This window comes from Camelus bactrianus, chromosome 13, assembly GCF_048773025.1.
Source record: "Camelus bactrianus isolate YW-2024 breed Bactrian camel chromosome 13, ASM4877302v1, whole genome shotgun sequence".
Lineage (NCBI taxonomy): Eukaryota > Metazoa > Chordata > Mammalia > Artiodactyla > Camelidae > Camelus > Camelus bactrianus.
The window spans coordinates 21,916,012-21,938,493 of NC_133551.1; the positions used below are offsets into that span (position 1 = coordinate 21,916,012).

At 43.7% G+C, this 22,482-nt stretch overlaps 1 protein-coding gene across 1 annotated transcript in view; it reads right to left on the reverse strand.

The window, feature by feature from the left end:
* Window positions 1-1,023: 1,023 nt before the first annotated feature.
* ST6GALNAC5 (ST6 N-acetylgalactosaminide alpha-2,6-sialyltransferase 5) overlaps window positions 1,024-22,482 on the reverse strand; it is a 145,660-nt gene continuing 124,201 nt past the window's right edge. The window contains exons 4-5 of the mRNA XM_074376204.1: window positions 17,175-17,282; window positions 1,024-5,600 (exon numbers count right to left, since the gene is read on the reverse strand). Of these exons, the coding sequence (XP_074232305.1) occupies window positions 5,369-5,600; window positions 17,175-17,282 (340 nt within the window). The 3' untranslated portion in view covers window positions 1,024-5,368. The remainder of the gene's footprint in view (window positions 5,601-17,174; window positions 17,283-22,482) is intronic.

Consider the following 22,482-nt stretch of genomic DNA (forward strand, 5'->3'; position numbering starts at 1 on the left):
AACATCCCTGTTGGGATTCTGTTTGAAATCTGGGTGTAATGTCTTCCTTAATATTTTATTAAATTACATCTTGCAATTATGATATTTCTGAAAATGTGGAGAAATCTATCATCCTATCCATTCAGGAAGAAGTAGCCTTCTCAGTTTCATGTAGTGTCTTCCAGCCCTCTTCCTGTGCTCCAAAAAAATGAAATCGAGATCAGACAATTGAGTATGTGGAGGAGCAGACAAGGAAGGGAAGGGATTCCAGTATCCACACATTCGAGAAGGTGATGGTTACGGATCCTGTAGGGGCCCCCAATGGAAGCTGTCTCCTGTCACCAGGTGCAAATGGGACACCAGGTGGTGGCCAGGGGCTGACTCCGGAGGCTGGGATGCTCCACCCGAGGACACTGTGTGCCAAGAGTTTTCCTTTCCCCTCATGCTCCGGTAGAGATGAAATCATTTTAGATGTGCTTCACGGAAACAAAAGGTATTTTTTGGGGGTAGGGTGGGGTGGTTATTTTGTTTTTAAGATAAATACATGCTTAATTTTTGTAGACCCTCAGTAACCACCAGTTGGATTCCCAGCAGCTTATGTAAGCTGTCAAATTCAAGGCAGGCTACACTCATCTCATTTTAGCTTTCTTTTTGAAGTTGAAGCACAGAAGTCAGAGCCCAAGATGCCTTTGTCCTTTCTGTGGATGGTGGAGCATTTGTCAATATTAAATTTAATTTGTGTAAGAGCGGCTCACTAACAGCGAGAACACAAAGCTTGCTGAACTTCACTTTGCCTGTGTGTTCCGAACAGCCTGCATTGGCGAACCTAATGAATTCAGCAATGAATTACCTTACCCAAATCTAGGTCAGCTCTGTTGATTAAAAATGTTATAGATTTAAGGACTGAGCTTATAAAAACCCACTTAAAGTTAAACTGTTTCAATACCTGTTCTGTCTCTTGTAATTCTTAAATGGAAGAATATATACTAATTACCAATCCAATGCGCCGACAGTAAGAGGTCATCATCAACAACAGACATTTATTGAGCGCCTATTGTGTGCAAGGCACTGTGCTAGGCATGGGGCTACAAAGACAAGGGAGAAACAGTCCTTGCTCTCAAAGAGCTTACAGTCTAATTAGACTAACGAGACACAGACAGAAAAGGACGAAGGACAATCCAAGGTAGCATATACTATTAGGATACTGAGTGGACACGAACAGGATTGCAGCCTTTTTTTGCATTTCTGTGGTGGCTCAATACCCTGAGTAGGTGGGGGTGAGGGAGCTAGAATAAAGGGGTTCCTCTTAGTCATTTTTAAGCCTTGTAGACACTCTCTGCCCTCTTTCCATTCCAAGGTGCTTTCTGGCAGGTGCGAGAACCTAGGCAGTTGGCTCACATTTACCCTGAAGGCTCATAGTTCTCATTGAGGTGGCCTTTTTTAGGGTGACCCACTGCCCTGGCTTCCTGGCACTGTCCTGGGTTTAGCACTGAAAGTCTGCCTCTCGGAACTCCTCCCCTCCCCTCCTCCCCCAGACCTGGTGGGGCGCCAGGATGGCACTTCTGAAGTGCCTTGTCCTGCAGCCCGGTGTAGTCCTCCCACCTACTATGGTCATCGCTCTGGCAGGACCTACCCCAAATCTGTTCCCCGGGTGGGTCTCTAGTTTAAAAACCTGTAAGGAAGACCTTAACAGCCCCCAAAGACTGCTGGTTTAAGAGCACACTGTCGACACAAGAAGACAACCAGGAAGAATGATGGCAGAAATGGAATGGGGTTTAAGAGAGAAGCAGTGAGGGTGGAAGAAATGGTTGGGGCAGGAGTGAAGATGCAGAGGTGTTGACATCACCTCCTGACGCTGTAGAGCAGGAATGGGGACACAGACCCTTCTCTCAGAGAAGGTCTGTTTAACAATCTGAATCATCGCGCCAGTGGAATCCAGGGTGCATTTCTGAACTGAGGTCACTCCTGCATAAGGGCAAATATTTGGGCCAATTAAATAAGTGCACGTGTATTTAAATAACGCTCTCATTCCTACTAGAATTTCAACATTCTCCTTCCACTTATGCCTTTCCCTTCTAAATCAATAAATTTAATTTTTGAGGTGAATTTTTATTTTAAAATGAGGTCATATCCTTCCATTTTAATGTAATTCAAATAGATCAGGAATGGAGAGCATTTCAGAAAACAAAGGTAGTCTGCCTTGAGAGGTCTTCTTTGGAATCTGATACACATCTCCGGCAGTCCCCCAAGGATTCCAAGGGACCACACAGAAACCTCTCTTTCAGGTGCAATCTATTTTGTGTTTTGCTTTCATTTATTGGTTGCAGAAAAGCTCTAACTCTGCAAACTTGGGACTCTGGAAGTTCCTGAATCACTCTGGTTTTCTGTTTAGCCCTTAGGAGCACATACCAGGGTTAGTGAGGCACAGGGACTTAGTCACCAAACACCCATTAACCGTAATGCAAATCACACAGCGGAGTCCCCACGCAGCACACTGAATATTTACCTCCTAATGTTCTTTTAATGTACGCTTTCTTGGGTGAATATTTACTGTAGAATATTAAATGTAAGATTCCTCTTTTTATGGGCCATTTGAAGTGATTGATTTTGTTTGTGCATTCCTGTATCTTTGCCCATAATGGCTATCTGCTGTAATGGCCTCTGCCAAATGTTCCTGTGTTGAAATAGCAGACACCATGATGCGCCAGCCATTTTTTGTATCACCGTGGTCTTAAGAGTGAGGGGGAAGCCGATGACACAGCTGGCGAGAGAGGGAAAGGTACGTAACATAACGAGTACGACTCAGGCTTCAACACAACTGGATGCTGAAATCACTGAGGTCTGTAAACATGGTTTTGTAGTCATCTTTTATATCAAGAGTTGATTTTAATGGTGTTGAATGATGTCAAGACTGAAAGTCATGAAATGGTAGTGGCAAGAGAAGAATTCAATTGCCCACAACCGGGTCCAGCAGCACAAGCTATTAGAATTCTAGGTTATTTTCTTTAAACGCTGTGATAAAACCACTGCCCAAGCAATAGTTTCTTACATATTTACGCCATATTTAAAAAAAAATATAAACTCACATACTCACACATCCTAGCCATATGCAGCTTTAAAATATTTCCCAGTGAAGCCAGGAATATCAGAAACCCTTTGCTTTACACTCTTTTGAGTCTTTGAGAGGGAGAAGTTACAAAAAAAGATGCAGCTATCGTGTGGTCTTAGAAGACAAAACAAAGCTTTTGTTTTTACAAAAACCCTAAAACCTGAAGACAACACAGATATTTGAGATATTATTGGATTAGGTAATAGAGCTACATCTTTGCATGTCCCAAGTATGCCTTTCTAAATTTCTAGAAAAATAAAACTTGTTAAAGGAGCTACTTACATCTGGACAATGTAATCTCTTCCAGTGATGGGAAAGGTGGCCTATGAGTCATTTATGTAAAATTCTTAATGCTTTCTCGAAAGTTCATAAAGTATTGTTTGCTCAGAGTTCATGCTGTAGAAGAGATTGTGCTGGAATAAAATTCTATTGTCTCTTTAAAAACAACAAGAAAATTTAAAGAACACATCCCCATATGTTTTGGACAGACATTTCAGTCGTACTGGCTTTTAACAGTTCAAGCCACATCACAACAATACCGACTTTATCTTTACTGTATAAATACCTGGACTGTGTTTGCGCCTCGACAAGTTACTATATATAATTAACAGTACCAGTTGGTGCAAGAGACTGGAATCTTAGTACTAATGAAGGAAAGGGAAAAGAAGTGGTAATGTGAAGAAACTTCTTTAATCACAAACCAGGTCACGTCTTGTAAAATAACGTCAGTCTCCATCCATCATATTTGCTGGTGCCTTCAGATTTGGCATTAGAGAAATGAATGCCCCCTAAGCCATGTGTAAGGAAAACACTGGTATATACTTTAAAAAGCTATTTTTTGAACATTATTACTTGCGTAATAATCTTTCCACTAGCTGATCTTGGCTCTGAATAAAATAAGTCCTTTACACTCCTGCAGACCAGGAAACGGCAGTGAATATGACATCAGATTTGCAGCGAGTGAATCGGGATAGTTCATAGGGTCAGTGAGTCACATGATAGGGAATCTCCTTGTATCCTCTTCTCACAGACTCACAGAAGGGCAGTTCCTTGCTCTCGTAGCCAGGGAATAGCATGAAAGTTCTCTCTCCCTCTTTCCTCTTTGACGCATGAAGCACCAGACAAGCAGGAAATGGATTTTCGCCAAGGGGGACCAGGGAGGAGGTATGTTTTTAACTGCAAGAGGGAGATAGGTAGTAGAGGGTATAAAAGGCCCCCTAAAATAAGGCTCCTGCTGCCGTGGGAGCCCCATCATTCCAAGGGTGAAGTCCTTACCTGGGTCAACAAGAGGCTCGTTGAGAGGATTTCAGATTTGAAATGAAACTTAAGAGGTCATCCGGTACTGGGACATCACTCTGTGGAAGGGGAAACTGGGGCTTAAGTGAAGTGACCGACATCAATCATTACTAAAGAAACTACTTTTAAGTTTCTCTTGGTGGTATCTTTTTTTGTTGAAGTGGCACATTTTTTGGTTTTCAGTTTTGTCATTTGGAGCATTTCTGCACGTTGGAAAATGGCATAGCTGTTCTTGAAGCCTGAGGGTTCAAAGAATGCAATGCAACATTTCCAAGTCAAATACCATTGCATGCCAACAATGAGCACCGTGAATGCGGCAACTCATCTACCAGTCCCAGGCCTTTGCCAACCATCATTCTGGATTAGAGAGTTAGGAAGGATAAATTACCACACAGTCATAATCTACAAAAATACTGGCCTAGAGCGCACTAAAAAACTCTCGATAAATAAATATTGGGCATTTGCTTTACGAAAGTCAGGGAAGATGCACTCTTCAGACATCATGTCCATACTTCCAGGCTACGTTTTACAAATCACACATACAGAGTCCGACAGATGATGAAGGTTATAGTTTGGGTTAGGATACAACATGATAGAAAAATGCCTTTTGACGTGGTATTTCTATAAAGGAATGCAACTAATACTGTTGAGTTGCACGTTTCAGTTCCGAAGGCAATACTTAAAGAGATCCCAAGTGTTTTAGCCATGGCAGCATCACTGACAGGAGTGTTCAGCCCCTAAGCTAACCCCCTTTGAAAGGGATAACACTCCTTGAGATGTACTGATTCTGGAATTTTCCCTCACGAGCCAGCTGCACTGATTTGCAGTCACACCTCACAGGCGTCTGAACATGGTACTTCCTGAGGAGTGACACTGTCCCTGCCACCATTTCTGTTCCTCTTTCGCGTCTGGTTCAAGAAGTTCAGTGGCTGGATGTCTGAGTTCAGTGGGTACTTGGGATTGTGGTCTGGCCACACACATTCCTCAGAATACAGGTTTATTCTCAGGATGATTTATACCCAGTGATTCTGGTTTCCAGTCTGGTTGAAAGAAGTGAATATTGAATGTCCGTGCCCAGTTCTTAAAGACTCGTTTCTCTGTGATAAATCGGTGATGACTGCCCTTCTGCCCTCGCTCATGGGAGAGGTACATTGTACATTCATCAGGTCCAAAAGGCTCGTAATAATGATACGGAACTGAAGGGTGACTGGGATCCCTGTAGGAGGAAAATGAGATAACTGGTTAAAGCCAAAAAAAAAAAAAAGAATTCCTTTGACTGATTGCAGTAAGATGTTATCTTTAACAAGCTGGTAAACACAAACCATATTTTCAAATTAAATGAATTTCAACTAATGATTTTTCTGATGTTTAGGCAATGTGTGAGTGGAGAGGTTCTGACATGAAATAAACTCAGTGACCAACATTATTAAACAATCAGATTTAAAAAAAAATAAGGGTCTGGGACTAAGTGATCTGAGAGTCATTGGATTTTAACAAGCTGTTATTCTGCAGTAGTTTAGACATAGAATGTAAGAGGGGAGAGGATTTTTACATGCTGATCAAATAAAAAATTCAGGAAATAGTGGATTTAAAATATACATTTAAAAATCCCTCTTACTATTTGACTATCATGATTTGTTAAACTTCATAAATGAAGAGCAAAAAAAAAAAAAGTATGCTGTAGGACATTCAGGTTTTTGGGATTTAGAAACTACACAGTGCTAAGACCAATGCTAGTTCTGACTTCCACTCTTGCCCCCTACAATCTATTTAGCACAAATAGTTAGGAAGATATTTATGAAATAAAAACAAATCATTCTCCTTCCCCACCCCAACTTCACCCCAAATCCCCCAGGGGCTTCCATTTATACTAAGAGCATGGCTGGCAGGGTGTTCTGTGATCTGGCTCCCCTCTAGAGCTTCTTCTAACCCACCCAGATTTGGTCCCTCTGCCCTCACCTTACTGGCCTCTCTGGTGATCAACACCACCAAGCTGGTCCCGACCCTGAGGCCTCTGCTCTTAAGGGTGGTCACTGAACTGGACATTCTCCCTCCAGCTCACTTCTGCTGCTGGGGTTCAACTCAAATGTATCCTCCTCACCGAGGCCTTACCTGACACCTACGCCTCCACTCCATCTCTGAATTTACTTTCTTGATGGCATTAATCATTCTCTGAAACTCCTGTTCTTGCTTCTTTGCTTACAAAAGAGCAGATCTTTTGTCTTGTTCCTAGCAGGTGCTCAATAAATATTTTTTGAATGTTTGTTTGTTGAAAGAAATATAATTTATAAATATATTTACATGGAGTTAGCAGCTCAACAACCAGCCTCTGCGGACAATTTCTCATCCAAGTGTGGAAAGCTGACAATCCAAGTTTGATTCCATGGGAGAAAGACAGCAGGCAGGATGCCACCGCTCTCACTTGTTGCTTTAGGTGGATGATGTACTCAAGTCTAGAGTCTCTATATCGAGAAATTTCAGATCTTCAGTCTCTATTGTGTAGCCTGACAGTCCCAGCATTTTTCTGTCTTTATATCCCTGTCTCTACCTCCAAGGAAAAACACTGGCTCATTTCTTCAAGGTAGTGTGAACACGATTAACGTGTGGGGGTAGCTGGGTGTGCTGATGTGGGGTTACTAAAATATCTAACCCCCAAAGAGCCCTGGTCTCAGACCGGTTTCCGTTCTAGGCCAGTCCACCCCATCTCTTCCGTCTTGAAGCCTAAATAATAAGAGTAGTCACACCATCCCAGCAGGTAAACCTTCCTCTCTTGAACTACACTCACCAACTGGCCTTGTTGCAGAATCTAAGCTCTTGTTGGTCTCTTCTTAGCTCTTCTCTTAAAAGGTCCAGGCGTCCCAGCTTCCTGCAAACCACCTCCCAGTGCCTGATGCCCTGGGGTCCCCCTCTGGAACTTGGGCTCTATTCTAAGTACAGTAACTTGGTTTCCCAGAGAGGCTCATCCTGCTGGATACCTATTCGTTTTCTTCGGAGGAGATCAATACACAGATGGCTTTCAGAGTAGCAACTTTACTGGGGTCAGGGATCGAAGTCTTTTATCAAGAGGGGTGTTGAGTTTGTGGCTCTGACAACGATAAACCTTCGAGCTTCCTCTCCTCTGGGGTTAAAGTTCTTCCGGCAAGAGAGATTTATTTTTGTCATGCAGCATTTAAACATCCCTCGTCCTGGGCTGGATGCTGTGCTGAGTGAATACTTTGCCTCTCTGTTATGCCTGTCTCAGAAGTATCTCAATGTTCCACAGTGAAACATCAGACCCTGTCCTATCGAGTTACTATAGAGTTCACTTCCTTACCTACCCTAGAAATTGGAATCCCCTTAAAATTTTAATTGAAGGTGTTTTCAGTACAGAATGTGTATGGTAGGAGAAATTCAAGTTGGAATGTATTAATATGAAGAAAATAATAATAAACAAAAAGAAATAGAAATTTGTGAGACAAATCTTCCCAGATTCATATGGTGTCACTGGGGGAGCACACTAAATTCATGTTGCCATGGCAGACTTGGGTTAAGCTTTTATTCCAGTACAGATCAGGTTTTAAATCTGATTCATCCAAGATTTAGACATATTGTTGGCATCAATTTGACTAAAGAAACAATTAGGTTTCTAAAAATATCATGAGATTGATTTGGCACCTAGGAATAGGGGGAAACTGGAAACTGGCTAAAGGACGCTACAGGATCAATTTCCTTATTCAGGAAGGCCATCTCCTTGAAGGAAAATATATCTGGCTCCACACTGATCTCCGAAAAGGATAATTAAATTTACATAGTTGGTTATTGTGGTTTCAAAGGTGTCCAAATCAGTGGGCGCTGTTTCCACACTTTAAAACTTTGTCCAAATGGCAGAAAAGCGCTTGGTGGAACTTAAGAAGGCAGAGCCGAAGCAGCTGCGGGCACAGCCCTCCTGGTTGTCGGCCTGCGGGCAGCTGTCGTCCTCAGAGCTGTTCAGAAAGCCCTTCCTTCAGAAAACTTAAGGTGACAATTCCTTAGGTCTTTTCTCAAGCCTGACTTTCTTTAAAGGCTGCCAAGGCTTTTTCTTCCCCATCCTGAGCCAAATGAAAACAACAATAAAAGTCAGCGGAATTTTGGTGTGAAAAATCCTCCCTGGTGTGAAAGGGAGGATTCTGGCACCCAAGTTGCTATTTTGGGCCAGGGGACGCTCAGGGAGTGAGGTGTGGGGGTGAAAGGGGGCATGGTAATCATAGAGCCACTTCCCCAAGCGGCTGCAGCCTGTCATCAGCTCTCCAGGGGCCAGTGCAGAAGCAAACCCTGCAGAATAGTGCGAAGAAGGTTTTCTTTTTTTGTTTTTTGTTTTTTTTTCTTTATAGAGAAAGCAGGTGGGGAGAATGAAAGAACTAACATTCAGTGCACAGGAGGAGATTCAAAGAAATACCATTGCCTGTGTTCCACCTCCACAGAGTCTGGTTTAATTGTTTTGGAGAGGGTCACAGGCATAGGAATTTTAAAAAGTGCCTTAAGTTTGAGTATCAAAAGAAATAATGGCAGTATTGGATTAAAAAGCCCATAAAATAAAATAAATATCCACGAGCCCATGATGACTTCAGTAAATTACTGAATAAATAAATAAAAAGGGGGAAGAAACAGCATTTCCTTACAGAATAATTCCAATGAATAAATCTGGAAAGAATGAGGGAGGAGAAAATCACCATTGGAACAATGAAGTAATTGTGGCAGGAAAGATACACCAATGAATGGAATATGAGCAGAGAAAGAGATAAGGAGAAATAGGCTATTTGCATAAAGTTATTAATCCCAGATATTTATTAATGACAAAGGGAGAAACAGTAACCCTTTACAATGAGTAAACCCAGCAGACACCACCTTAACCAAGTGATCAAGGTTACCACGGCCAGTAATAAGACATTCTGACACCGTGTACTTCTCGAGAGGAGATGTCTCTGCTTCTGTAGTATCCTTCTCAGTATAATGCATCACTGCAATCTAATAATGAGAACACATCACACAAATCCAGAGTGATGGGCATCCTACAATAATGACCAGAATTCTTCAGAAGCGTCAGAGTCACAAAAGATCAGGAAAGACAGAAACGGTCACAGCCTGGAGGAGACTAAGGAGACATGACAAGTCAAGGAGAAAGGGATTGGGTCCTGGAGGAGACACAGAACATCAGGAGGAAAAATGGTGAAATCTGAGTAAGTTCTGCAGTTCAGTTAAGAGTATTGTACCTGTGTTAATTTCTTAGTTTGATAACTGGACCCTAATTATGCAAAATGTTAACATGAAGGGAAGCTAGGTGAAGGGTGTAGGAACTCTCTGTGCTACTTTTGCAACTTTTTCTATTGTTTTAAACTTTTTCAAAACAAAAATTTAAAAAACATAATAATGTTAAAAAGTTCCTTAGGAGATGCTAATATGCAGCCAGGTTTGAGATGGCTGATTTAGCTAAGCACCCGCTAACCTCAGCACTTGGCTCATATTATCGCCTTCACTCTCCATCAGGTGTTTAAGGTAAGTACCACTGCTCTGTGGCGGGTGAGCAGCCGGCACCCGGGGAGAGAGTCGAGTGCCTGGCTTTAAGCACATGGCCTCACTCGTCGGCCGTCCAAGCGGCTAGCCTTGCCCCTTTCAGCCCCAAACACAGTGCTTAGCACTCCACATAGACGGACTTGTTTAGCCCTCACATTGCCCCAGTGAGAGAGGTACTGTTACTACCACCGTTTTACAAATGAGAAAACTCATGCGCAAAGAACCTGAAGAAATTTCAGGGCCCAGAGTTGGACCACAGCTGTACTCTTAAAAGTGAGGCTCTGTGTTTTGGAAAAACTGCTGTCCCACCAGGTGGGTGTCTGCACTCATGGTGCCCCAGGTTCCACTGAACCCCCAGGTTCAGCACACGGTTGGGAGCAACGCTGTCCTTGCTCAGTCTCCCCAGCACCACCTACACAGGTGCCTATGGCACGGTGGACCCCGGGCCGCGGGTCGGGGTGTGAAGCTGAGGCCTCTCGCTCGCTGGTAGTTTTACCTGCTGATACTAACGGCAGCAGGCGTTTGTCACGTGCCATTTTTAAATCTTCTACAGCTGAGCTGTGCAACTGGAAAGAAGTCTCATACATCAACAAGCAAGGGCGGATTCTTCCATTTCTGGGTACCAGCTAGGCTGGGTTTGGGCTGGACTGACTATGAGGCTACAAAGGTCCCGAGGAAAGAATGGTGCTTCTGCCTCTCTTCAGAGCTCTCAGATACCCTCTGCAAAGACACGTGTCTCCTTGGCACTGGATACAGTACCGTGCAGCAGGGAGTTGGGAAATGTTTGAGGAAAAGAGTTGAGTCGATAGCTGTCACAACTCTAGGTGGCAGAAATCAACTTGCATGGGGGCCTAGGGGACACCGTGGAGCAGGCAGAAAAAAATATTCCCCCAATGGGCCTTCATACACCTCTGCTGCAGCCCGTGGGGCCGGCTGAGGCACCTTTATTCTGCTGCTCACATTTCTTGTCTGTTCAGCCTCTTATGGATGGAGAGCCACGGCCCACCTTGGAAGCCAGTGGAATAATACTTGTGTTTCTGGGCACAAGGAGCACCAAGAGCCGGCAGCCATCCTGTCCACACCGTCCCCGGGGCAGAGAGCCCGGGGGGGCCACGTGAACCCCACAGCCACCCCCAGCCACTCAGGCACCTCAGGGGGTGCCATCACATCCCGTAACAGATCAGGCGTACCCATGGGAGAGAGGAAGGTGACGAAAACACCCAGTGACTGGCCAGTTTATAGTCATGGCAAAGGTAGACATCTATGAAAAAAACAACAATATATTTTAAGTTCACTTCATAAAATGCAGACCACGTGGCTGCATTCCATTCCATGCCTGTCCTCTGCAAGTATCTGATTCTACACGGTGGACTGCCACCAAGTAGGAACTTCCCCTGTTGGGCTGGCAGCTTGATGAACGTTCACTAGATAATAACTCTAGCAGAATCAACTCTCTGGAATTCACGATACCTTTGAGATGTCCTTCACATTATGGATGAGGTATTAATCTAGTTCCATGACAGTGATCACTCTGAGTCATTACTCTGCTAATTAATACTCAAGAAATGATGGGGAACAGAGAGTTGTAAACTTGGTAATGTGTTAAGTACGACCAGAAATGAGATTATTAGATAGAATTGAAATGCTTGGTCCATTATTATCACAAATAATTTACAGTGGAAAATGAGATTAAAAATACTCACCATAACTTAGTTTGGAAAGCAATGATAACAGAGCTTTTTCATGACAATTTATAGTCCACCTAGGGAGAATGGATTTGGTTTCTATACGGATATGGCATGATTTAAGGGTCTACGTCCACATAATAATATATTTAGAGGTTGTCTCCAGTGTGACATGACATTAATTTTCTCCAGCTTTCTGCACACTGATGAGCCTGGAGTCCAGGGACAGAGGCAGGATGCAGACTGATGCTTCAAGCCTGAGTCCCTCTGAGGACCCAATGCTGGTCTTGGCCGAGAATGAACCAGGTGGCCACCATGACGCTTGGAATCTGAGTTTGCCATTTGTGAATTACACCCTTCACTCACCTGGCACTTTTGGTCTTGCAGTAAATATTGAATCAGTCTCTTAAAAACCTCCAAGGAAAGGAAGGTCTTTATTTATTGAGTTAAATCAATACTGAATACACACTATGTGCCAGACACAATGGCAAGTGCCAGAGATCCAAATGTGGCTGGAGACTGGACCCCCTCTCGTAAGGAGGTTACACGTTACTCAGCGAGGTGAGGTGGAGAGGGAGGTGGAAGAGAGCCCAGGAGGGGCCCGGGTGGGGTCTGACTCAGACAGGAGGTCAGGGAACGCTTGTAGGACGAGGACCTGCCGCGTCTGAAGCAGTGGAGGGAGGGGTTAAGGGTTTTGGCTCTTCAGCCCTGGAGACCTGGCAAATCCCAGCTCCATCACTTGCCTGCTGTACGACTTTGGCCAGCAGTTTCCTGTCTTCAAGCTTCGTATGTAAAATGATGATAATAGTGTTTCCTTCCTGGGGTCATCATAAAGGTCCAGTGAAATGGCACATGGACTCCTACCAAGCACAGGACCAGCAGGCGGTATGTGCAGGAAACATATCAGCCTTTCACGTTATGGTGAAGAACAAGCAGTCATCAGCCAAATTAAGAAGGAGGGCACGGACATCCCGAGATGAGGGCAAAGGGACGGGGGTCTGCGGGGTGACTTCCTTTACTTCCTTTATAAGTTCCTCAGTGGGGCTAAAATGAACCTGGGGGAGTGGAAGAGATGAGGCGAAAGTGGCTGTGGGTGCCAGGTGCTGGGGGTTTGTGTGCTGAACTGGGGACTGTGAACTCTGTTCTAAAAGCTTCGGGGACCTGCTGAGGGGTTTAGGTGACAGAGGGAGATGTGTGATTTCTCCAGCAGCACAGTGGTGTTTGGAGAGGAAAGAGAAAGACCAGAGTTGGAGAGAGTGGTCAGTAGGCTTGCTTCAGTACCAAACGGAAGAGGGAAAGGCTGCCCACCAGGCACAGGACTTTTAATCAGTGTCGGAGTCCACAGGGTTTTGAACAACGTGTCCCTCATCTGCCATCGTGGCCCTTCAGACAGCCACTGCTTCCATCTGTGGTTTTATGTACGAAGGTGAAGCTATCATTCTTCCTAACGAGTCCGTGTGCTTAATAGTTTAGAGGCCACTGGAAGTTTGCTTGCCAATGAATGACTCCCGGAAGTAAGTCCCTCCTTTGGGTGGGAGGGACGAGAAGGCCAGGCCTCGAGGAGAGCTGGATGGGAAATGACAGCTCCGGGCTGGTGGGGGTGAACCTACCCACACTTCTTGGGAATCAGGCAGTCACGGATTGCTCAGCTGTCCCTGTCCTATTCTGTCCCCTCCCTCAGCTCATGCACACAGCAGCCGACATTCCCCCTGGGTCACAGCCACACTAAGCCAGTGGACATGACGGCAGAAGTGGTCCAGGGCCTGATCTTTCTGTGCCTTGGTTTCCCTGGCAATCAGATTCTCCTTAAAAGTGTGTGAGTTTGATTAGGTTGGAAAGCAGTGTGACTGTGTCTTAGACCAGAGGTCATCAGGGCTGTCAAGGTTCTTACGTGCCATGGGACCCTTTGTTGTATGAGAGCCCGTAAATATGTAACACAGAGAGGATGATCTGCTCTTGATGAAGTGGGGCCGGAGGGACCAATGCTTTCTTCTCTCGGCTCCTTGCCCTTGTCCCACCGGAGAGGGTCAGTAGAAAGCCGAAGCTGGGTGTTTCAATAAAGCCCTGAGCGTCAGACACTGACAGGCAGAGAGTGAATGTTTTCTCCCGCAGGCACCTTGTGAACCTTCTGTCCCCTATGACTGAATCCTGTCCAAGTGACACTCAGGAGACTGAAGGCAGAAACCCCATCTCATTCGTTGTTGATTATGTCCCCGAGTGCCAAACAACACAGGTTAGCTGAATGAATCAAAGTCTCTGATTTATTTAGTAAATGAATTCTTTGGAGAGTACTAGTTGTATCTCAAAGTCTGAAAGGGTTAATTTATCCCAAATGAGCAGCTGGCTCTCCTTTTGTTTGCTGAAATCTGGCCCCAAGTGATGTCCTGCAAAGAGCTGGAGGCCACAGGAAGCCAATTCTCAATGGTGAAGAAAAGTGGGACCGGATTCATAGAGGAGACCATTCATCAGTACTAATTGGGCGTCCCCTTAAAAAGCCCTAATGGGTATCCACGCGTGTGGATCAGTGAGTCCCTTCACCTGGTAAATTCACACATGCTTAACACACGCCAGAGCTGTGCCGAGCATTCCTCATCTATTGTCTCATGGAATTATCATGTAAACCCTGGAGGTAAGTACTAATGCCCTCATCCTCGCCCACATATGGAAATTAAGGCTTCTGAGATAGTCATTAAGCAACTTGCCCAAGGTAACAAAGGTTCAGTGAGGTTGAGTAACTTTCTCAAGGTTGCACAGCTTCTGAGAGGCAGAAATGGCTTGTTTTCAGTCACACAAACACGCTTTTACTGCAGCACCAGAGAGAGTCAAGGACAGGGCCATTTGTTCACTCGATACGTATGGTGCATCCACCATAAGCCAGGACAATAAATACCTACTGTCCTGCGCACCACCGCTCCAACAGCAACCCACGGACATGAATCTCTGCCTTCGAGGAGTTTATATTCAGGTGCACTCAGCCAGCTTGAGGTCAGTCATCTCACAAAACTTCCCTACCACTTCTGGCCCTGGTGACGTCTTACCTTGGTGACGTCTTACCTCTGTAAGTTCTAGAGCTCATGACACACATACCAGCTGGCCCACTGCGTTCTTAGCTTCTTTCAAAATTAAGGCAAAAGGGGAAATGTTCAGACCAGCAGCAGGGCTAATTTACGAGTTGCTTTTTCATTCTCTGGTAGCAGACACTGTTTGCAAGAGTCATTTGACTCCAACTGGCTTTGCTGTGTTTATTATATTTCCATCTGGGTATACCGATCTAGCATGAGCCTCAAGGAGGCAAGAGTTGTGTCCTAGTCTTTGAACCCCCCTCCCCTCCCAAATTCTTGGTACCTCTCAGGGCAACTCTCAGGTCTTAGGATAATATTAATAATTATTTTATAGATCTTACAGTATAATATATTAGTATAAATAAATAAATATATTAGTAATACTAATGATATTAATAATCTTTCCTGAGCACTAACTATGTGCTGGGCATGGTGTCACACACTCTACATCCATGATCTCATATAACCCTCACCATCACATGTTTGCTTTTATTATCATTTTCTTGTGCCCATTTTGCAGATGAGGACAGCAAGGCTCAAGGTCACCAGTTGGGAACTGAGCACCTGGTGGTTCAGCCCACGTGTCCTGCACATAAAGATGAAAGGAACTTGGGAATCAGTCTGTGCTGCTCCCGGCTGCTCCCTTCTTATCCTCCCTAAACAGGCGTCACAACCGTACAGGATGCTGTGTCCAGCCTAACCCTCCGCACCCGACAGCACACAGCACACTTCTTTTCTCTGACAGGATGCCGGGTGGAAAGATCCTTCTGAAGAGTTCTTGCTGAAAGCACCTTGTGAGAACAACTAGCAAACCTGCGGCATGATGTCTGAGGAACAGAAATTCAGAGTGGGGGGCAATGCATGTTGCAGGGACAGTGGTATCCCGACTTGCTAGTGTCAGTTCGTAAATTGTTCCCATCCCACGTGTGGGAAGTCACGCTGAACTAACTCTGAGTAAAAGAAATGACAGGTTAACGTGCCTTTCATTTGTTTTCCATAATAAATGGAATATTTCCTTGAACACTTTAAATCATTAACATTTCAATTTGTTGATGCGCCTCCCTCCTGGCGTCCTAATGGCAACGTTGCATAATTATACCTGCCGGCTAACCAGCAGCTTTGATGGCTCTTTGCGCGCCCGTAGGTGCTGCTGCCACCGCCTTTGTTAGCCAGTTGGTTTGAGGGGACAGTTTGCCTTTTCACACCATCTACCGACTTTCTGCACGTAGGCTGTTAAGTGGGGAGACAAGCCAGTGCTGTAAGTGATGACGAACCGAGTGAGGATCGAAGCTCGCTCTTGCCACGTACCAGGCGCTGTTCCAAGCACTTTCCATGTATTCGCTTATTTAATCCACCTACAACTCTCTGAGGCAGAAAGTCTATTATTATCATCACAGCCACTTCTAATGGCGAAGAAGCTGAGACACAGAAAGCCTGAGCAACGTGCTCGAGGCTCATACTTGCTTGGCACCTGTGTGGTTTGCTCCAGACTCTCCAGCCTCCCTCACTACATTGTGTCTTCCCTGAGGATGCGTGAGGCCAGGCAGTCCACACCGTCCCCTCCAGCCTGTGACCTGACTCTTACCTGTAAACTAGCACTGCGGCTGTGCTGTCTCTGTTTTAAGGAGGGTGGGAGAAAAGGCGCAAAGTGATAATGGCACCGTCCTTGCACCAAATCTCCACATTTCAGGTTTGCCTCAAGGCCCATAGCCTTTGAGAAGTTGCTAGGTTTAAAACATGTGAAGGCATAAGCAAGCTTAAAACCACCCCAGGGTTCACCATGTGAAGATCAGGACTGAGGCCATGTACAGTCAGCAGGCGTTCCTGAAAACTAGGAAATTTTCTGAACTTATTGGCATCTCTACTTTAAATGAAAGGTGAGTTTTCAACTGGGCTCCCGCAAATCGGGCCCTGAATGTTTCTCAGTGCATCTGTTAGTGCACATCAGACTCTGCCTGGGCACGTGCCGGGAGGTAACCTAAGACAGCAACAGAGATGTATGTACGTTCCCTTTAAAGCGATACATCAAAATAATTACGTCTGTGCTTTTGGTCTTAGAAGCACAAACCGAGGCTACTGATGTGGAAAGGGAAAGAGACTCAGAGGAATATTTTAATTTTAGAAAACAGGCCTTCCCGTCAAAAAAGTTTACTCTCTTTAATTCATTAAAAATTACCACATTCCTTTCAAATGAGACTAAAACTAATATTTCTTAATGCTTGTTCATCATTAATATTATGCCAATTATTGCATTACTTTTGGTTGATAAATATTCAGAGGATAAATGAAGCCCATAAGATGGATTAATTATCCAGCAGTACAAACAAAAACTTTCAATATTTTATACCACATAATTAAATGCTGTTTGTTGTTTCTAGAACCAGGATGTGGGACATGTTAATTAATTGCTTCGAGAAGACAGTAAGACATGTTTCATAGTTCATATCTGGAATCGGATATTTATAAACACTGTGCAACACTGCTGATGAATGACACTCGCAGAGTAAACCTTACCTGCAGAAGTCTGGGGGCACCATGCCATAAACATTGATCCTGTCACAGAGCTCCAGGGCAATCGTCATTGTGAACCAGCCGGTGCTGAGCCAAGTGTTGGAGATCTTTCTGAAAGGAACAACAATTAAGTCTGCAGGCTGGTCAAACAATCATTATACCCCCTCCATCTTAAATCTTTTCTAGAACAAGGCTGACTATAAACACACACACACACACACTCTCGATCTCTCTCTCCATTTGGTAAATAGCTGGAAATTTGGAAATAGCAGGGAGAAACGCGTTACCAACACGGCCGGATTCCACAGTGCCATGATAAACGAGGCTGCTGCCCCACCACCGTGGAGACTCCAGAGACTTCTGCATAATCAGTGATGATCATCCTCGTCTCCATGTTCAAGTGCGTATCACCACAATTCAATTTCTTGTAAGATGAGAATCCTCCTGTGTCAACTCTTTATTAACTAGAATACTTGACTAGCTATAAATATCCCCTTCCCCCAAGCAGAGTGGATAATGAAGAGCTTATTAAATATGAATAAACGAAGTTGTGTCTATTGGTCAACTGATCAATTGATCAATCAAATGATCTTAGGGTAGAAGCTTGCCTTCAACTAGACTCACACCATCTTGATGGAACGTCTTTCCTTAGAAAGGAAGAGGATGGGGCTAATGACCAGAGGAAAAGGGCCACGGGAGTGTTTATGTTTACTTGAGCCTTTCCTTTATTTGACCTCAGAAGAGCCAGAGCCCTCTGAAAATGTTCATTAGAAGACCAAAAACTGACAAAATTTAAGGAATGAATCTGTAAATTCTAACATCCATTCATTTGCCTATTCAAACATCTGTATAGAGCTCTAAACATACGCCAAGTCTAAGCGTAATTGCGAGACAAACGTCAAGGTCTACTTTGACCCTGTGAGGATGACTCGGTCTCCTATGCTATGCTGCTGTGGATAATAATTTCAATTCTTTGGGGGTTGCTGCATTCACCTTTTTTTTTCCCAGTGCTTATGGCATGCCTCATTAGCCAGTTTCAAACACCTTATCCCCAAGGTCAGACTGTCTGCCTTTGCGCGGCCATAGCACCATGTGTGATGTGAATAACAGAGTTGCAGAAAAGCTTTTCTACTTGCACTGTGTAGCACCCCTCTTTGAGAAGAAAGAGTTTTTGTTAAGCCGTTTGCATCATTTCCATTTCACTTAAGGAATAACACCCCCAAAAAGGCATTTTAAGAAGTCTTTTGCTTTGTCACATACCTGACAGGAATGGGTAATTTACTCATTTCTGAACACATGACTTCCACTTTCTAGTTCTTAATCCTTTCACTCATTTTTATTTTCCATTCCATTGTATCCTGATCCAGTAACACCCCAGCTTCTAAAGATGGAAGTAACATGGATTTGTGTCTTACTCGTCTCTATCATTCACCAGCTGAATGACCTGAGGCAGGTTACTGCTGTTCTTTGAACCTTGATTTTTTTTTACCTAGAAAGAAATCTTATCTAGAAAGCAGGCATGGTACACTCCATCTTCCTGGGCTATTCTGAGTCCAAAAAGAGAGAACATCATAAAAAGTATCTAGCCTACTGTGTTGATGCATCGGGATCCCTTCCTCCTCTCTTGATTGCTAGGTTGGAGCACATGCTGTGAATAATTCCACCATTCCTCTCAGTGCCCTTTAATGCACAAAGAGACGGATCTCCTTCCAGCATCTGCTACTGGCTCCTGTGTGGGAGCCACCATCAGCAGTCAGGGCAGTAATCAGAAAATTCTGGAGCCTCCAGCCTACATAGGTCTTAATAAGCCCCCTTCTTTCTCACCACGGCAATATAATCATAAGACCTTTGGGACTGAAGGAGAGGAACGGAGCAGAGCTGAGTATGGGGACGGGAAGGGGAGGAGGTGCCTGGCCTCAAGTTAGAGCTTGTCTTCACCCATGTGGCTGTGACCTTGCAATGGCCAGTTGTTCTAGACTTAAACTGCATGAGTGACTATGTGGGAGGATGTGGAGCCCAGGAGGAGAATGATAGCTCATTGACATCCTCAGATTCCTGATCCAGGAATCGCACCCGTGTCACTATGCCTTCAAGATGTGGGAAACAAGAGGGCTTTTCCCAGTGGTGAAACACCCCTGTAATTTTGGCTCTCTTTTGTGTGATGTAGTAGAAACCACAAAAATACAGGGGGATGGGACTCTACAGAAAAAGCTTTCATATGTAAAAATGGGGAGAATAAAAAGTGGAGAACTAAAGAAACTCAGGTGAGTGTTCTTTGCCCCTTAAAATCCCCCAGTCTTACAAAATAATAGCCTCTGGGGATCACATGCTATAGAAATACAACTGCTTTGTGCTGTCATTCTAAAATGATTTGAACTCCTTTTCCAACAAAGGAATATCTACTGTTTTTACACTTAATCAGCTGTAATGAAGGAATATGAAGAGCTGTCATGTGCTTATTAGGGAAAATTATCAGATATTCTTTTATATGATGAAGTAACACACTGAGCTGATAATTCTATAGTGCACACTAAATTACAATTAAAGGCCTTTCTGCTCCACCAGAATCTCATTTATAATCTCTATGGAAATATTCTTCCTACACTTATTTCATTTATGCTTCCTTTATCTAATTACTATAATATTGGTTCTGAATCATATTTTCCTAATGTCCCCTCATTCAATTATAAAGTTATTTTCAAGTACAGTTACTTTCTAATATCAAAGAGTACCACTTGGCCATCTATGTCATTTGTCATGCTTCTCAACTGCAGACTGTTCCTAAGCCACTTTTTCTCCCTCCACTTTTAAGGAGGGCGAAACTCCCATAAATCAAAAATCTATTGAATTTTCCCACTTCTTCAGAAAATTAGCCTGAAATGAATGTCCTGATCATGAGATGTACAAAATTAGATATTCTACCCTTTGTGTGTCTTTAATACATGTTCCTGTTTTGTTAGGTTTCAAGAAAAACACAGAAGAAATACTGTCAGACCCTAAATGTTTTTGTGTTTTAGTTTACAGAAGTAGCTCTGTACTGAAGGGCTGTTTCTGACCTTGCTCTTTTAGCTCGGAGAATAGCCTGTAGATTAAGGACATGGACACATGAGACTATTCAGAAGTACAATATTTGCTTCTCTATGACTGTTCCCTAAAGGCAACAGTCACAAGGGCTCAGTGACAATGTGCTCTGGTTCCCTACAAATCCATCAGTGTGATCCCCTGAGTAGGGACTGTGTGGATCCTAGCAGATGGATGAGAGGCTTGGTAGCCAATCCACAAAATGTTGTCTCTCCCCTTCCCATCTGGGCTCGCTAAGGAAGAACGCAGCCTACTGAGCAAAAGGTTTTCATTGATCAGAATTTAATGAATTTAGTGAGTGGGTTATGTCTTGATGTGAGGTTGTTTTCTAAAGATCTAAGGGTGGAATGGCTAGTCTCCAAGTTATCAACTTAACCCCTTAAGATCCAGAGAAATGTGTAATTATCCTAAATAGCTAACACTGCATCAGAGTTTCAGGAATACTTAAATTCAGCAAACAATCATCAAACTAAAAAGAGACAAGTGTTTTCTACTGAAGAGAATGCTTCTACTTATTTTGAATTTTCCAACCAGACAAAAAGGAAACTATAAATAATGTCCCTCATTCTCCTTCCCTTATAAAAACGCTCTCTTAGTTAAGTAACTCATTCAAATGAGCACCAGTCTCTCTTATTTGTGGTTTTTAAAGGACAATAAGTGATTGGATTTTGTGACAGCTTGTAATGACGACCAGGATCCCTCATGGGATCTACTGGCTGGGCTAACCACGGAGTCACCTGGGCCTCCAGGGAAGGAGACCACAGCACCCGCAGCCACGGCCCCCTCTCCTTGCTCCAGCAGATGCCAGGCCCCCTGCTTGCCTGGATCAGCTCTCAAAGGCTACACGGTTTTCAGGATTTAAAAAGAAAGCTCTTCCCTGCAAAGAATTTGGGGACGATGAGCTTTGGTCTTTCTTAAGACTCTTCTCTATAATGAGCTGCCTAAAGTAGCCAAAAGGATTTAGTACTTCATATTCTTTATTTCGTGTGTTATATCCCTTTAGTTTAAAGATAAGAAATTGACTTAGTAACAGTTTTTGTAAGAGAAAGGGGCAAATTACATGATTAAATGTATTCATTTAAACAGTAAGTGTATTCATTATAAAAGTATATATATATATATATATATTTAATTTTGGGAGGTGTGGGTAGGTAATTAGGTTTATTTATTTGTTTATTTCTTAACAGAGGAACTGGGGATTGAACCCAGGACCTTGTGCATGCTAAGGACATGCTCTACTACTGAGCTATACCTTCCTCCCTAAAAGTATATGTTTTTGAATTAAGAAAATGAGGAAACTGAATTATTAAATCAGTCCTATGAGGCCCTTTTTAACGGGCAGTCACTCCTGACCCTTTGTCTCTGCCTTACCTCCAGACACTCCCCACCAGCCCTCCTGACAGCAGCCAGAGGGACTTCTCTCCAACCGCCTGCTCATCCTCTCACTTCTGAGCCCTCGTACCCATAAGGACCTTTCTCTCTCCCCTTCTCAGGTTCTTCTTTACTCGGATAAATAATTATAGGCCTAGGTCTCAGCTTAAATACACCTTTTTGAGAAAGTCTTTCCATCACCCCCTTATCTCCTGGACTAGTGCTTTTCAAAATATTTTGACCTAGAGTGAGAAATACATTTTACATCATGATTGAGCATATATGATCACATGTATTATGCACAGTTTTCATTTCATCTTATTTTTTTAAGTGTGTAATTCAGTGGTTTTGAGTATATCCACAGGGTTGGGCCATCACCATCACTATCTAATTCCAGGGCAATTTCATCACCTCAAAAAGAAGCCCCTGGGTATGTGTATTTATATGTATAAAACCAAAATGAATTTTATTTCAGGAAATAATACTTTGCCTTGCTTACAATGAGGGATGAATGCTGACATTGTCTGTTTTATTCCATTCTTTTCATTACATTAAAAAAAAATCTTGCAGTGACTCACTACATTCATTTCATGTCCCATTACTGAGTTGTAACCTACAGTTTGGTAGACCTTGCCCTAAACTACAGCAGGTTTCCCTGTCCCACCAGTCAGAGGACTGTTTTCTTCCCCTTGGAGGACCTAGCACACTGGCCACTACTTGGTGAGCGTGTCTGCCTGCCCTGTAAGACGACATTCTGGGAGGGCAGTGTCAGGATGTGCCTTATTTTTCACTGTCTCCCCAGTGCCAAGTGCAGGGAAGCAGTGGGTACTCAGTAAGTATCTGTTGACTGAATAAATAT